This window comes from Petromyzon marinus, chromosome 2, assembly GCF_048934315.1.
Source record: "Petromyzon marinus isolate PM22_M1 ecotype Great Lakes invasive population chromosome 2, UKy_Petmar_22M1.pri1.0, whole genome shotgun sequence".
Taxonomy (NCBI): domain Eukaryota; kingdom Metazoa; phylum Chordata; class Hyperoartia; order Petromyzontiformes; family Petromyzontidae; genus Petromyzon; species Petromyzon marinus.
Window position 1 is genome coordinate 21,762,822 of NC_133668.1, and position 15,849 is coordinate 21,778,670.

Consider the following 15,849-nt stretch of genomic DNA (forward strand, 5'->3'; position numbering starts at 1 on the left):
AAAAAGCCAATTATCACCAGGGTGAGAACGTGGAAAACAGAGTCCCAGAGACTTTGAGGGATTGGTATGATAAGGGTAGCAAGAGATTGTGAAGTTACCTCCCAAGCAAAACACAGAGGCAATTACTTCCTGGGAGGCCATAAATGGGCACCCTGCTGTTTGGAAAGTGCCCATCTGCAAGGAGACGGAAAAAAACTTGCCTCTCAACAATTGAGTGACCAACAATTAATGAAAAAAATAAACACATAATGATGACCGCCACGTGTGAACACCCTTAAAAATCATGGTATCACAATATCACCTTGATGATAAGCGACTACCTACTACATGACAATGCAGCCGGGGGTCAAAAGGTTTAAAATATAGATGTTTGCATGCTATTATTAACGTATTCTCAATGTAGAAATACCATACGGTCTGGTTAATCACGTGAAAATGTATAATGAATGATGGCAGTTCATGCTGATGAAGACCATTTCCCATACAATATATACTTTTAATAGTTTTTTCATCAGACCAATTCTTCAGGACCAAATGTGAAATATGAATTCAAGGGTACAGACGGGAGTACAACATACAAATCCCACTCACACAAACAAAACCCCCATATGGGCTTGACAAACGGTTGGGGCGATTGCTGTTAGCGAACACCTATGCAGGAAAACACGGCACTTGACCAGAGCCACGCCCCACCGCCTTTGTCTCCACAGTGGCGATCTTTACATGTCGCACCAGGTACTCATTTTAAGGCCGCACCAACCTAGGCGGAAGCCAGGACCAATTCAGAAAAACGCCACCGCATTGATCATGAGTGGGAATCAAGCTCAGGTTACCAAGTTCATATAAGAGTAGAGAACAAAGGCATAACATGAGGGATCTATTTTCAACACCAAACCACATTTGCTGAAGAGCAACACACACACACACAATCGTGGGACAGGCCAGACAACCTGGAGCTGACCGTTATGAGTGAATAAATCACAGAGCAGTGACGATCTGTGTTCCCACGTATCTTGGTATGGACGAAGGGGAAGTCTGGGAAGCCAAGGCCAGAGATGACCTGGGGGTGAGCCAATGGGATGTGCCCGCAGGTGGAACTCCAAATAGTACTTGTGTAGGGGTGTTGCGGGAAGGGACACACGGTCACATAGTGGTGGCCACAAACACGTCCGTTACAGCCCTGCCCTCAATGGTGTATTGGTATAAAGGGCGGAGAGCCAAATAGCTCGGGGCAGTGTGTTGGGGTAAGCCGAGAGTGAAGAACCAGTGAATAAGGAAGGCCGGCTAGATAGACCCTAGGACTACCCTGACCACTGCCCTTTTCAGGGCTGGAAGGGCAAGCCAGTGGTGCGGCCCCAGAGCGTCAGAGCCGGAGCCCTTTAAAGGGTCGGTCTGTCTGGTTGGGTGCCGTGACCTGTGCCATGACCAGGGCCAGGTCAGATAGCCTCCTCTAGCGCCTGTAGCGGAGGAACTGGGAGTAGAGTGGTTAGGCTGTTAGCCTAGTGGGTGTCAACAAGTGTGTGACTCCCAGACCGATTGGGACCTTCAGATCCCGGGGGTTTTGGCTGCCTACAGGATGGCTCCTCACGCGGCGACCGGATTCTCGCCATTCTTTTTTATGTACGGCCGCGATGTTCATCCACCTATTGAGACTCAGCTGCGGGTCTCCAAATGAAACGCAAAATCGAAATTGGGCGACCATGTCAAATTTAATATCCTGAGATTGACCGAGGCGTGAGAGGCAGCCGCCCTAAACTCAAATTCCCGACAGAAGGCTAACGAGAGGGTGCGATCGTGCCAGTCGTGCACACATGCATGGAGCCCGGGCGACAGAGCCTGGCTGCACTGCCCTCAAGTGCCGTTGGCAACTTCGCCAAAATTGCTGCGGCCATGGAGGGGTCCCTTGGAAATTGTGCAGGTCATGCGGCCACAGTGTATTCGTATTCAATGGGGGAAACGTCGCTGGTATGTACACCCCTCGCGCCTGAAGCCGTTTGTGGCGCCACGCGTTCCTCCACCACATAACAAAGGCCGGGCATGTGATGTGTCCGCAGACCCCCGGAAGGCGACTTCGCCGCCTGCCCCTGATCTGCCACTAACTGTTCCATCTTCAGGTGCCTCGAGAATGACGCCCTCCCGGCTGCCCGCGCCACCCAGCGGGGACGGCGATTGCCCTCCCAGGATGCCGGAGGGTTGCGCACCCGAACGGACAGCACCCACCACAGGTCCGATCGGCTTTGCCCCCTACGATGGACCCGCCAAACGGACTCGCGCCAAAACGCGCCGGTTTATGTAACGTTGCCTCCTTGTTGCACTTGTTCTGTTCACACTGTATCTACTTACCTGTTATGTCTCCTTTTGCTGTGCCGACGGGTGATTCCGGTTGAATGTGGGGGGGGGGGGGGGTGTATATTCTGTATACAGTGTATATTTGTATAGGTGGGTTGGGTTATTTATTGGGGCGTTCGGTTGTTATGAGGCACGCACGGTTCAGGTTTTTGTTGCGTTGTTTATTGTTCAGTATTGTTGCAGCCGGAACGGCTGCGGGCTGTACAGGAGGGGGTGATGTTGGGGTGTTGCGGGAAGGGAACACACGGTGACATAGTGGTGGCCACAAACACGTCCGCTACAGCCCCGCTCCTCAGTGGTGTATTGGTATAAAGGGCGGGGAGCCAAAAAGCTCGGGGCAGAGTGTTGGGGTAAGCCGAGAGTGAAGAACCAGTGAAGAAGGAAGGCCGGCTAGATAGACCCTGGAACTACCCTGACCGCTGCCTTTTTCAGGGCCGGCAGGGCAAGCCGGTGGTGCGGCCCCAGAGCCTCAGAGCCGGAGTACTTTTAAGGGTCGGTCTGTCTGGTTGGGTGCCATGACCTGTGCCATGACCAGGGCCAGGTCAGATAGCCTCCTCTAGAGCCTGTAGCGGAGGAACTGGGAGTAGAGTGGTTGTTAGCCTAGAGGGTGTCCCAGTGTGTATATGCGTGAAGGGGCCGTTACCCTTTCTCAGTGTAAACCTGCCAAGCTTTGAATAAATAGTGCCGCCTCTACTTCACCGTCTCCGTGTCCCGTGAACCCACTACACTTGTAAGCAACCATATATTTTGGGTCTCTCGCCAAGGCAGAACTCCGGGTGGAACTCGTTATCAACCAAAATATTATCGTGATACAAGTTGTGTGTCAGAGGAATATTGTTCACCTTATACAGTCTTTTCTCATGCAGTAAGGATTAATTCAGAAGGTAACATGCCATTGCCAGGCTAAGGAATTTACTATGTTGTACTGTGGTAAGCTAAAGGGTATCAGGTGATTGTTGGCAAATACTCATTGTGGCTTAAGCAATTTTCCTTAGTAAATGAGTACTCTTCAGTATCAAGGGTGAATTAAATATTGTACATGTTTTGAACTGTAACAGTTGTGTCTGTGAGTGGACATCACTTAGTTATAACCCCTTCCTTTTTACCATCAGTGTTGCCAAGTCAACTTGACTTGACATTGTACAAAATGTGAAGACATAGTAACATTTTTTTATCGTATAATCTTGACATCTGATCATTAATGCTTTTCTAGCCATTTAGTAGGAATTTACGAATATGTATACATTTGCTTATGTACTGTAGTTCCACTATAAGTGTAGTGGGTTCTAATTCAGGCGCACACAACTTCTTGGGAGCCAACACTCATTTATTACTGAACACAACAGTTAACTCTTACATTACGCATAGGGTGGTGACCACCGACTTACTCTAACACACACAGATACTCTAGCGTGACCCAGCCAGGTGGGCTACTGGCAGGTCCGCTGACTGGAGGCTTGACTCTTCTTGGCGTCTTCACGATGCATCTTCACTCTTGATACGGGCAGCCTCGAACCTCGTTAGGAGGCTGCTTATATGGGCTTCGGCGTGCCCGGGCCCCACCCCGGCCACGCCTCCCTTCGAGAACCCTCTAGAAGCCCGCCTGCTGTCCACGTGCCCACCGAGGTGCCCCCTGGGCCCCCGGCCCCCACTGGGATCCGGTCACGTGTCCAGCCGGGGTCACAGAGTGCCACGGCCTCACACCACCCCCGTGGCCTCCCGAGTCCAGAATCGGCCCTGACGTCATTCCCGCCTCCAGCCGGGATGACGTCGTGTGTGTGTAGACCCGCGTGGTAGTGATGCTCCCCCACATAGTGACGCCACACGTGTGCGTGTGTACACAGTAGTGATGCTACAATCACTACATAAGTATAGTTTTGGCTGTCATTGAGAGCCGATATCAAAATCGACTCTCAATGCATCATATTTCTCGATTTCAATAACTATATCCTTGCCGTGAGATCTGAATTTTGAGACCTGACTTACTGAGCTATGATTAATAAGCGAGAAGAATTTATATGATCAAGATTCATAACATACCCCTAAACAACTTACAAGCCAAAAAAAATTCTATTTGTGATTTATTTTGAGAATCTATGGAGTTATTAAATTTACGAATTGATCTTGAATGAATGTCGGAACTTAGTTATGCTAATCGATAATTGCTCCTGATCATGTGTAATGAGCGACTTCCACGACACATCGTGTAGAGGGTACTTCTTCATTACTCACACTAAACACAACACAGGCCAACACTTATTCTTCCTCACACTGAGTACAACACTTAGATATTAACGTCTCTACTGGCTACACACAGCCGATCACTCGGCATGGTCCCATCACCCTCACTCGGCTACGCCGCTGCATGGCGGCGTGGCGATGACGGCGAGTGAAGTCACGCAGATCTTCCACGTGGCCGGATGACGGAGAGAGATGTCGGCGAGCAGCGGCGCAGCCAGGACCCAGACTCCACACACGAGCCCCGAGCCCCGGGTCCGGCTCCCCCTTATATACCCCCAGGCGTGGCTAGGCCCCGCCTCCAGCCACGCCCTCTCGTGGAACCTTCGAGCAGGTTCTCGGAGTATCTCGGCTAGCAATCTTAGTTTTTTTCGGTAAAGTCACGTAGAAATAAGAAAAATACATAAAATACGTTTCGATTGCAACACAAGCAATCATCATCAGGTGTTTTCACCTGATGGTGCTGTGGTGTTTCACACCCGATGATGATTGCTTGAGTTGCCATCGAAACGTCGTGATAATTTTATTGTTTTCTTTTTATTATTTTATTATTTCCCTTCTACGCGACTTTAGCGAAAGAACCAAGAATATGAATCCCTGCAGTCACGAAAGAGGGGGCACGGCAGCGCACACTTAGAGGCAACCAGGTACGCAACTATAAGTAGAGACAACACAGCGACATAAATCCCTCTACTTAAGGTCTGTATATATCTGCGGTTGTTTCCTCTACCTGATGATGATTGCTTGTGTTGCAATCGAAACGTCGTATATTACGTAATTTTATTATTTCTACGTGACTTTACCGAAAAAAACAAAGATTAATTCCTGCAGTCACGAAAGCATCAAATCTAGTTTTAACCACCTCTTCGGGGAGGTATGAAATCTATGTCTTTGTGTTCTCTGCTGGTGTGCCTGCCTATGTGTCTTGAATTGGATTTATGTCGCTGTGTTGTCTCTACTTATAGTTGTGTACCTGGGTGCCTCTAAGTGTGCGCTGCTGCGCCCCCTCTCTGTGTGCCTGACAACTTATATCATGCTAATGTGTGTCCCATTGTCTATAAGTCCCAGCCCCTCCATCTCTAGCTATTTAAAGCCTCGGTACAGAGTTGCTTTACTTCTTAACTGTGCGCGTGTCTCCCCCCATAGGTCTCTCTACGGTAAGTATTCCATCACTATCTTAAACTTCACACTTAACCTACAATTTAACAATCTTTGAAACGGCGTATTCAACCAAACCATGCGTTAATTGTGTTTTAACCGACCGTCTGTGTTGCTTTATATAGTTTCCAAATTTTGCTAAACCCCGTTTGATTTAGTGTAATGTTCCGTCTCTCTGTATCCCCTGGTATATCTGTGTTAATTCCCTCTACCTAAGGTCTGTATATATATATCTGCGGTTATGTTTCCTCTACCTGATGATGATTGCTTGTGTTGCAATCGAAACGTCGTATATTATGTAATTTTATTATTGTTCTTATTTCTACGTGACTTTACCGAAAAAAAAAACAAAGATTAATTCCTGCAGTCACGAAAGCATCAAATCTAGTTGTATCTCGGCTAGCCCCACCTTATACCTTTGCCCCAGATACACCTCCTTCTCTGATTGGTTGTTACTTAACCGTGCCCGTGATTCCCCTTCCAGGCCAGCAGGTGTCACCCTGTCATTACATATGCATAAGTTGATCCTTATCATATGCATAATCGTCCTTTATTACATGTGCAATAATTGACTGGTAATAATCCTCCATGATCGTGTCATGCTTCAGCGGATAATGACATAATTACCGGTTTAAATTGATCAATAATAATTAAAAGCAATTATCATAATATTTCAATGAATTCATTTATAAATGTATTAAAAAGTAATGCATTTCATATTGAGGGCACTAGCCCCTTAATACCTTTAATCCATCTCCACTATTAACCCATAGAATATCAATTAATATTTTGATAAATGTTAATATTAAAAAATAAATTTATAACCATCCAATTATTCAACAGCATCAGTCATGTGAAATTACCAAAAGAGCCACGGACAATGTGTGTGAATTAGAGATATTCGTTAAAGCCCATGAGCGACACGTTACGCTGGCTGCATGCAGTGGCGCTGGATGTCAGTGGCAAGCTGCAAACAGTGCAGGATGCGACGGCGCTCGGCGTGCTCGCCGTCTAGGAAGGGGGCTCCTGCACGCAGCTTTCGTGCAAAGAGGCCCAAGTCCTGCATGAAGAGGAACTCAGGCCCGCCCGGCCCTTGCGGCAGCGATTCCATGCAGCTGCCGTCAGTGAAGGTGATCCGCATCTGCTTGGAGCGCCTCAGCCCCTCGCCACGCTCCTCCACCCACGTCAGCCACCTACCATCAGGCAAAAACGTCACTCGAATCTACACTGTGTGGCTCACTTTGATCAACTTCTCACTTTGATCAACTTCTCCATTAAACTCATTTGAGCCCACAATGCTGCCAGCATGGGTTAATTACTGGTCAATTGGGTCTAGAAGAATGGGCCTCAGTGGTGGGGTCTAGGTCCTGTCCCGAGTATATTACGATCGGCAATGGAGAAGGCTTGAAGGGTAACTATGCCCCCTCTTAGTTAACGCTGTTTGTGAGGCTTCCCAGATGATTGACACAATTACCAGTGAGATAAAAGTCTACCTGAAGGTCAATCATGCTGTGAATCACAAATCAAATTTCACCAATTGTCGAATACATTTTTGTAAGTGCATGCCATTGTGTGCCAAAGTCAAGGTCGAATAATTCAATTTAGGAAAAGTACTATTTTTAATATAAATTGAATGCTCTTTGAGGACTAGATACCCTTTAACATTCACCGCATACAATTCATTGAACCGTACAGCATAAATCTTTCAGATAATACCCAAACTATCTGTGAAGAATAAAGCACTCTAAAAACACCAATGGTTATATTTATGTAGCATAGAAGGCTACAGGAATAGCAGTATCTTGTGACTAAAACACAGGCTTGATGTGACCTCAAATTAAGATTAAGGCTGTTTCCTTACTTGTTGTTTGCAGTGAGTAGGTGGGCAGTGAGCTTCGTGTTCTGCTGCTCAGGACGTTCCTCTAACATCGCCTTTTCCACAGAGAGCTCCCCAAACAGGTCAACAAACCAGGTGACCCGTGTCACCCCACTGAATGCCAAGAAGCCAGCCTTCTTCTCACACAATGGCTTGCCTTTTAGTCACACAAACCACCAGAGAAACAACACTCACTGCCCGATGTGGATTCGGAGAGACCAATGCATTTTAAACTAACTTGTAATATTAATAATCATCCTCAAAAGTACAGTCACGAGAGATAATCCTTGTATACCTGAGAAGTTAAGAACCGAGTCTGTAAGCAGCCCCACTCCTCATGATGGAAGGAATTGTTAAGATTCAGGATTACGATTCAAACAAATATTTAAACATTGTGGTATTGTTAAAGGGGGTCATCAAGTGAACTCATTACATACAACTTATGAGTCCAAAATAATTATCATGTGATTAGATGCATGTATCTTGATAGGAAGAACAGATTTTATTGGATTAATTGATGCATAGTTACTTCCAAATATGCACGATCAGACTCTCTCTGTTATCTCTCAAAATATACCAAAGCAAACAAATTTCCTAAGGTCAAGCCTCAACTCCACTCCATACTGTCATGAACTGCCTGTCATAATCACAATTTCAGTCTCGAGACTAATGTAGCAGAAGAGTGTTACCGGTGAAGTGCAGATGTCCCTCTTGTGGCTCCCGTCCTGCCACCTGTTGCTTGAGCATCTTGTACTGGGAGGTGAGCAACTCAATGTGCTCTACATGCAGCACCTTGCCTGTGCGATGGAAAGGGATAACATGGACCATTCAACACTCATTGTCAATGCTACCATGCAAGAATGTGCTTTATTAATTACATTAGCCTTATATGACATGTTCGAGGTCTACACAGGAGTAATATACACACGATCCAATAAATGTATGTTTTATGTTAAGAAACCTCGCACAAATAAGTTAGTTTATTCTGTGAATAATTGTCCTGTAATGGCACTTTTTTTATCAGAATGGCCTCATTTGACTTATTTTCACGAATGTCCTGCATTGCGATGTTTGGTTAATACCACATTAATAATTGTTTTGTGGTTGTTATTCTATTACCCAGAGAAAACCCACACATACACTAAAACGTTCACATAGCTTCACAATCCATTTGCTATATCTCCTAACCACTTAACAGTCAGTTGGTTTAGGCATTTCACCAACCTCCGTGGTCCACTAACCCTGGACACCACGGTGCTGGATGGAAGGTGACATGCACCACCACACCCGGCTATATGATCCACATGGCAATCAATATTTAAAACTTGATAGAACACCATGAACAATGATTTAAAAAAAATAACAAGGGATTAAATGGTGTCACATTTAAAATGACACTTGCAACAGTGTTTTTTTTTTCAATTTTAGAAATAACCTAGATAAATATCTGTCCAGTGTGGCATTTTATCTCTTGAGCAATGATTGTTAATTATTCTAGATTTAAATCTTTCGTGACTGCTAGGATCCATACTTTTTGGTTCTATTGGGTAAAGTCACGTAGGTGAAAATGTTAAGAAACCTCGCACACCTACGTGACTTTACCCAATAGAACCAACGAGTATGGGTGTGAATTATGTTTGCAGCACTCAACTTTGTGCTTTTGCTCGTGATGTTAAGAAATACAGAAATAAAACTGTGCACCTCACACTTTTGACTAAAAGTTCAAGCAAAAATATTGGTGGATGATAAAATACTGACAATGTGCAATCATTCATTCAATGGCCTGTGTCATGCACCACAGTGCATGCTTGCTGTTACAAAAAAACACTCACAATTAGGATAGAGTTAAATGTTTCCTTGCAAAATGTTTCTATTTGGTGGTTGAATATCTTAACACCTGTTTAATTGCCAAAAAGGGTCAAACCTATTTTTTATTTCTTCATAAATACGATTACTTACTAGTTATTTTAACAGCGACACCAGCACACACTCACATACAGTGAGGGAAAAAAAGTATTTGATCCCCTGCTGATTTTGTACGTTTGCCCACTGACAAAGAAATTATCAGTCTATAATTTTAATGGTATGTTTATTTGAACGGTGAGAGACAGAATAACAATAACAAAATCCAGAAAAACGCATGTCAAAAATGTTATAAATCGATTTGCATTTTAATAAGGGAAATTAGTATTTGACCCCCCCTCTCAATCAGAAAGATTTCAGATAACGAGCTGAGATTAGGAGCACACTCTGAAAAGGGAGTGCTCCTAATCTTAGCTTGTTACCTGTATAAAAGACACCTTTCCACAGAAGCAATCAATCGATCAGATTCCAAACGTGCTAATCGGAGATGCAGGGGAAGGACAACTAAACATAAAGAGCGGTCCTCACCCACAGTGTCGGCGAGCATGAATAGCTCCTGAGCAGTGCTGGCAGACAGTGCAAGGGGATACTCCACACACACGTGCTTGCCGGCACTCAGGCTCCTGCGCACAAGTTCCTCATGCCTCTGATTCTCCGTGCAGATGATGACTGCCTGAACCTCTGGGCTGGACAGGGCATCCTCCAGCGAGATCTGCCGTACTCCATTGATCTCCCCAAGCTCTTGCCTTAGCCAGCACAAGAGCATGCAAATTGTAACGATACAAAGTCACACTGTCAAACGACGAAAATATAAGCATTGCAAGTGACCAGCAACAATATATCATACGTTTATTTAAAGTGTCATATGGTGGGAAATGTAAAAAAATTGTCACCATTATTCAACTCTTGCTTTTCAAATATCACAACAATATATAATGTTTCATGCATATTTAATATATGCATGCATTGCTCTTAAATTATTTACCATGCATAGAACTGCACACCTGTGCTGGGAAAGAACTCTAAGAATTTACCATACCCTTCTGCTTGTCTGGATTAGTTAAGAGTTGAGGATATGCAACCTTGCCTTCCTACGGGGAAACCATTCAATGATACAGCGCACTCATTTAAATGCTTGTCATTAACTTATTGACATGTTAACACAATCAGGACCAACGGTTATGGATGACTGAATTGTAATAGTGGGCACAATACGTTTAAAAGCAAATGCAACCTTATGCAATTACCGCGAGACAAATCCAACAATGTGAAGATCTTGTATCTCTCCTGGCCGGTCCGGGGTGCCGAGGTCATGGATTCGCACCCTGCCAGCCATGCCAACACCCACCACCACAACGCCGACCATCGTGCCTGCAAAATGGTGATGAAAGGTGTCAGTGGACATGTACACATTTACGTATACAGCTCCTAGGCTGCCACTGTCATTATTCGTGACAGCGGTATTAACAAAGTGTCCATTTGTTTAAGTGATCGTGGACCAATCATTTAAATTGACAGTCCCGAGCAAATGGTATAAATTCCACGTTCGGATTGTGGTCAGGCTCTCTCCTGAGGACGACCACTGATACCGATATCAGAGGTGTGTTGATGCACTTGCGATGCCCCACACCTCCGATTAGGACGGTCGGCTAACGTACGGTGCGAAATGATTTCGACAACATACGTAACGTACAGACAACGCGAGGAACTGCTCGGATGGCCACTGGGACCCCCGCCCGTCTATGCCCTCCCTTTGAGCCTTGCCCGTGAGCAAGGCTCCCACCTGCGAGGGGCGTTGTTGGGGACGGCTCATGGCCCAGTCGCTTCTCAAAATAAATAATATATATAAAAAAAACTTTTTTTTTTTAAACACGCTTTAATGACATGTACCCTACTAGCAATGGAAGAACTCCACGACTCCAGGAAGTGGCCCCGAAGTTTGTCACAACGTAAGGGGACCGTGGTGATGTACAGCCAACGTGAGTTGAGCGTGGACAATTATTACACCCAAGCCGAAACATAACATGTAAAAAAGATTGTTTAAAAAACATTTTTTATGATAGAATATAGTATTGTCATCAGTCTGACATAAGTATATACCAAGTTTGCAGTCGATACCACATTGGGAAGTGGGTTAAAATTGAGCTACAAGATTTGAGGATACAACAGAGTTAATAGGCTTTAGTGATTTCCTTACTTTCCCTATACTTTGCACTCCTATCATGCGTTGTATTTTGATTTAAAGCTTTCGTGACTGCAGCAATAAAAAATTCTCACGACGTTTCGACCATAACACAAACGGTCGTCATCAGGTGTGATGCTGACCGTTTGTGTTATGGTCGAAACGTCGTGAGAATTTTTATTGTTTATATATATGTTATTATTTTATTGTTCCTCTTCAACGTGACTTTACCGAAAGAGCTAAGAATATGTGTTGTATTGTTTGTTGTTGTATCTTTCTGACCAGCCCCCACTGGACATCTGCGAAAAAGAGCTTCATAGCGCATTGGATTCCTCCAGTGTAAATACCGAATTCCGATTCCTGAGACTCGGGAGGTGGGGGTTGGTGGCTTCACGTTGGGATTGCATCCGTCAAATATGCGAGCCACCTAATAATCCCTCAAGGGTCTGCGAGCTGGTCTCTTTGTCAGCAGTACAGCAACTAGGTTCGGCACGTAGCTTGGCCTTCGCAGGTCGAGTTTTCCCCAGGCACGGGTGACGATCATCACACTCCAGCTCCCTACTCAAATGATACGAACACGCATGCGCCTACCTAAGACGACGAATCCCACCGAGAATTCCAATGCAAGCCGTGAAAGTGACGAGAGACTCGGGACGGACGTTTAGCACACACACACACAAACACAAATAATAACACGTAAAATCATTCGCGGTCGTGAATTATTACTTAACACTTTTCTTCGAGAGAGACAAGCGCACACCAATACACCAACACACACACACCAACACACACACCAACACACACACACCAACACACACACACACACCAACACACACCAACACACACCAACACACACACACACCAACACACACACACACCAACACACACACCAACACACACACCAACACACACACCAACACCCACACACACCAACACCAACACACACACACACACCAACACACACACACCAACACACACACACCAACACACACACACACACCAACACACACACACACACCAACACACACACACACACCAACACACACCAACACACACACACACACACCAACACACACACACACACACACCAACACACACCAACACACACACCAACACCCACACACACCAACACACACACACACACACCAACACACACCAACACACACACACCAACACCAACACACACACACCAACACACACACACACCAACACACACACACACACACCAACACACACCAACACACACCAACACCAACACACACCAACACACACACACACCAACACACACACACACCAACACACACACACACCAACACACACACACACACCAACACACACACACCGACACACACACCAACACACACACACCAACACACACCAACACACACACACCAACACACACCAACACACACCAACACACACACACACACCAACACACACACACACCAACACACACACACACCAACACACACACACACCAATACACACACACCAATACACACACACCAACACACACACACACCAATACACACACACCAACACACACACCAACACACACACACACCAACACACACACACACACCAACACACACACACACACCAACACACACACACACACCAACACACCACCACACACACACCAACACACACACCAACACACACACACCACCACACGTGCTGCGCGCACTTACGCAACGCAATAAGCCGATGCGCTCCGAAGCGTTACGCAAACGCAACGTGAAAGACGCGAACGCGCAAGCAATAAACGCCGTGCGACTCGGCTGTAGTTATGATGAGAGACGCGGCGTCGTTGTTATTGTTATTTAAGTCTAGCTATAAAGTTTATTGCGGCTCAAACCCATAGGGGGTGGGGGGGTGGGTGGTGGTGGGGGGTCTCTTTACCTCGTCAGCGCAGCAGCCCGGTACGTAACGCAACAAACCATCGGATCGCGAATATCGTCGTCGTCTTATATAGCCGACAACAATCGATTCGATTCAGAGGTTCTGGCTCTTAACCTTAAATGTACAAGAAGAATCGAAGCTCGTGCCTTTCGCTACGGAAGGTGTTAATCGTCGGGAATCGAATCGACCTCGGCGGCCCGTATCACTGTTAAACGACGTCAGGTTTGAATGAATGGGAAGAGCGTGAGAGTTCGTTCGCTCGTTTGTAATTATTAACGCCGCCTGCAAATTAAACGAAACAAGAAGACACTGCCGCGGTGCAATGATTCGCACACTGGACTTGGCAATGGCAGAGGATTGCCGGGTTCGATCTCCCGGCGTGGAAGTTGAGACATACCGGTGCAAGCTCCTTAAATCTCCCCGCGTCTTATTCCACCCAACATAGAGCAGTGTATAAAGCACGCTTTGGGGACGTCCATAAATGACGTCACGCGATTTTGGACGATTTTTGACCCCCCCCTCCCCCCCCTAGTCACACGGCGTCACAAAAAGTCAGACCCCCCCCCCCTCAAATGTGACGTCACAAAGCTCTGCCCCCCCCCAAACAAAAAAAATAAGACGTGCTTCAAATCGTTTTAAAGCTTTCGTGACTGCAAGGATTCATCTTCTTTGGTTCTTTCGGTAAAGTCACGTAGAATGAGAATAAAATAATAAATTGATAAAATATTTTATTCTCATTCCACGTGACTTTACCGAAAGAACCAAAGAAGATGCTTCAAATCGCTTTAAACTTTTGTCATTCTAGTGCGTATTTAATGTGGCGCTGCACTCTTATGTTGTGGGAGAAAACATTTATTAAAAAGTATATTTAATTAAGTAGAACGTGTCGTCTGTATTTATTTATAAAGTTGCGCATTTTGATGTGACGTCACATTTCTCACACATCGTCACAAATGTCTGACCCCACCCCTAGGTGCGTGACGTCATTTATGGACGGTCCCTTAGTCGATCGGAAGGTCGCGTGTAGATGGGGTAAAGTGTGGGTACTCGCACATCTTCAAAGTTGCCTGAAACGGCGTGGAAGAGTATACATCTTAAGTGGAGGCCCTTCCGCCAACAGTGGCGTAGAGAGCTGCACTTGCAGGGCTGCGCCTGTACCCACGATATCTAATACAATAGCCGTGCCTTGCACCACTTTACCATAGTCAAGATGATGATAATAATAGGTAAAGTGGAGTCATGAACACCGTACCAGTATCCCGACAAATTACCGAAACGAGGTGCCACTTTAACAGCGCATGAGATATCGCTTTACTGGTAAGGGTAATACTGGCAGGAATCTACTGGTTACACCACCAGCCCACAGGGGATTATTGTGTCCGTCCGTCGTGCATCCAAAAATGGGAGGGGTGGGGCTGGGTGGAGAGGGGAGGGTGGGGAGGGGCTGGGTGGTGGGAGGGTGGGGAGGAACTGGGTGGTGGGAGGGGTGAGGCTGGGTGGGGAGTGGCTGGTCACCCCGTGGTGCCCTTATAAAACTCAACGTTTAACCTACTCACGCCGGCTTGTGCCCGCCCTCACAGTCGGGCATATTTGCGGAATACACCACGTGGTGCCGCCGTTGACCCTGGCCATTGACCGAGCAACCCAACGTTCCTACCAGCTCCCTCCACAGGAATGTGTTAAGTTGGACAACTTTTGATGTGTCTCGCACGCATGCTATTATATTTACGAAAAGATGATCGATGAATGTGATTCATTTTCACAACAGTTTAACACATTTATTTTTTCGCTGTACATGGTGGTCAAGATGTCTTGCGACCCCCATTTCATTCTCTAAAACGTAATCTTTTAAAAGTAAGGTTTATTTAAAACACAAATTAATATGCAAAGTAAAAAATGTTCGGGGTTAATTAATTTGAGCATCACAAGGCATCTGGACCACCCTGTACAGTACTATATATAAAATGGAAATTTGTAAATGTGTCTGTTGAAATGGTTGGCGTACTTCCCGACATGCAACAAACTTGAAATTTGCCATGTGGGAACTTTCCAGACTGTACACCATGCAAAAATTATAACAATAGACTTTTGTATTTTTTTTTTTGGGGGGGGGACGCAATAATGGATGTATTTTGCACGGCAAGTGAGCTGTGACGTCACATCTGTGATGTCACCCGCATGCGGAAGCGTCACGCAGTGTGCCTGCTGACGTCACGCACCCCCCCCCCCCCTCCGCGGGTAAAGTGAAATACAAATGTGTTGCAGGTCTAAGGCGTTCTTC

General features: G+C 45.9%; 1 protein-coding gene across 2 annotated transcripts; it reads right to left on the reverse strand.

Annotated features, from left to right (window-relative positions):
* Window positions 1–6,273: 6,273 nt before the first annotated feature.
* Window positions 6,274–13,679, reverse strand: BLVRA (biliverdin reductase A). 2 transcript variants are annotated; one of them, XM_032959170.2, is made up of 6 exons: window positions 13,569–13,679; window positions 10,732–10,855; window positions 10,013–10,230; window positions 8,311–8,418; window positions 7,607–7,778; window positions 6,274–6,938 (listed from the first exon to the last, which is right to left on the reverse strand). In XM_032959170.2, the coding sequence occupies exons 2-6, from the start codon at window positions 10,848–10,850 to the stop codon at window positions 6,671–6,673; spliced, it is 885 nt and encodes a 294-aa protein (XP_032815061.2). In that variant the 5' UTR covers window positions 10,851–10,855; window positions 13,569–13,679; the 3' UTR covers window positions 6,274–6,670. The 2 variants fall into 2 exon arrangements, with proteins under 2 accessions (XP_032815061.2, XP_032815076.2); XM_032959185.2 differs by lacking the exon at window positions 13,569–13,679 and adding an exon at window positions 13,358–13,378.
* Between the last annotated feature and the right edge of the window lie 2,170 nt (window positions 13,680–15,849).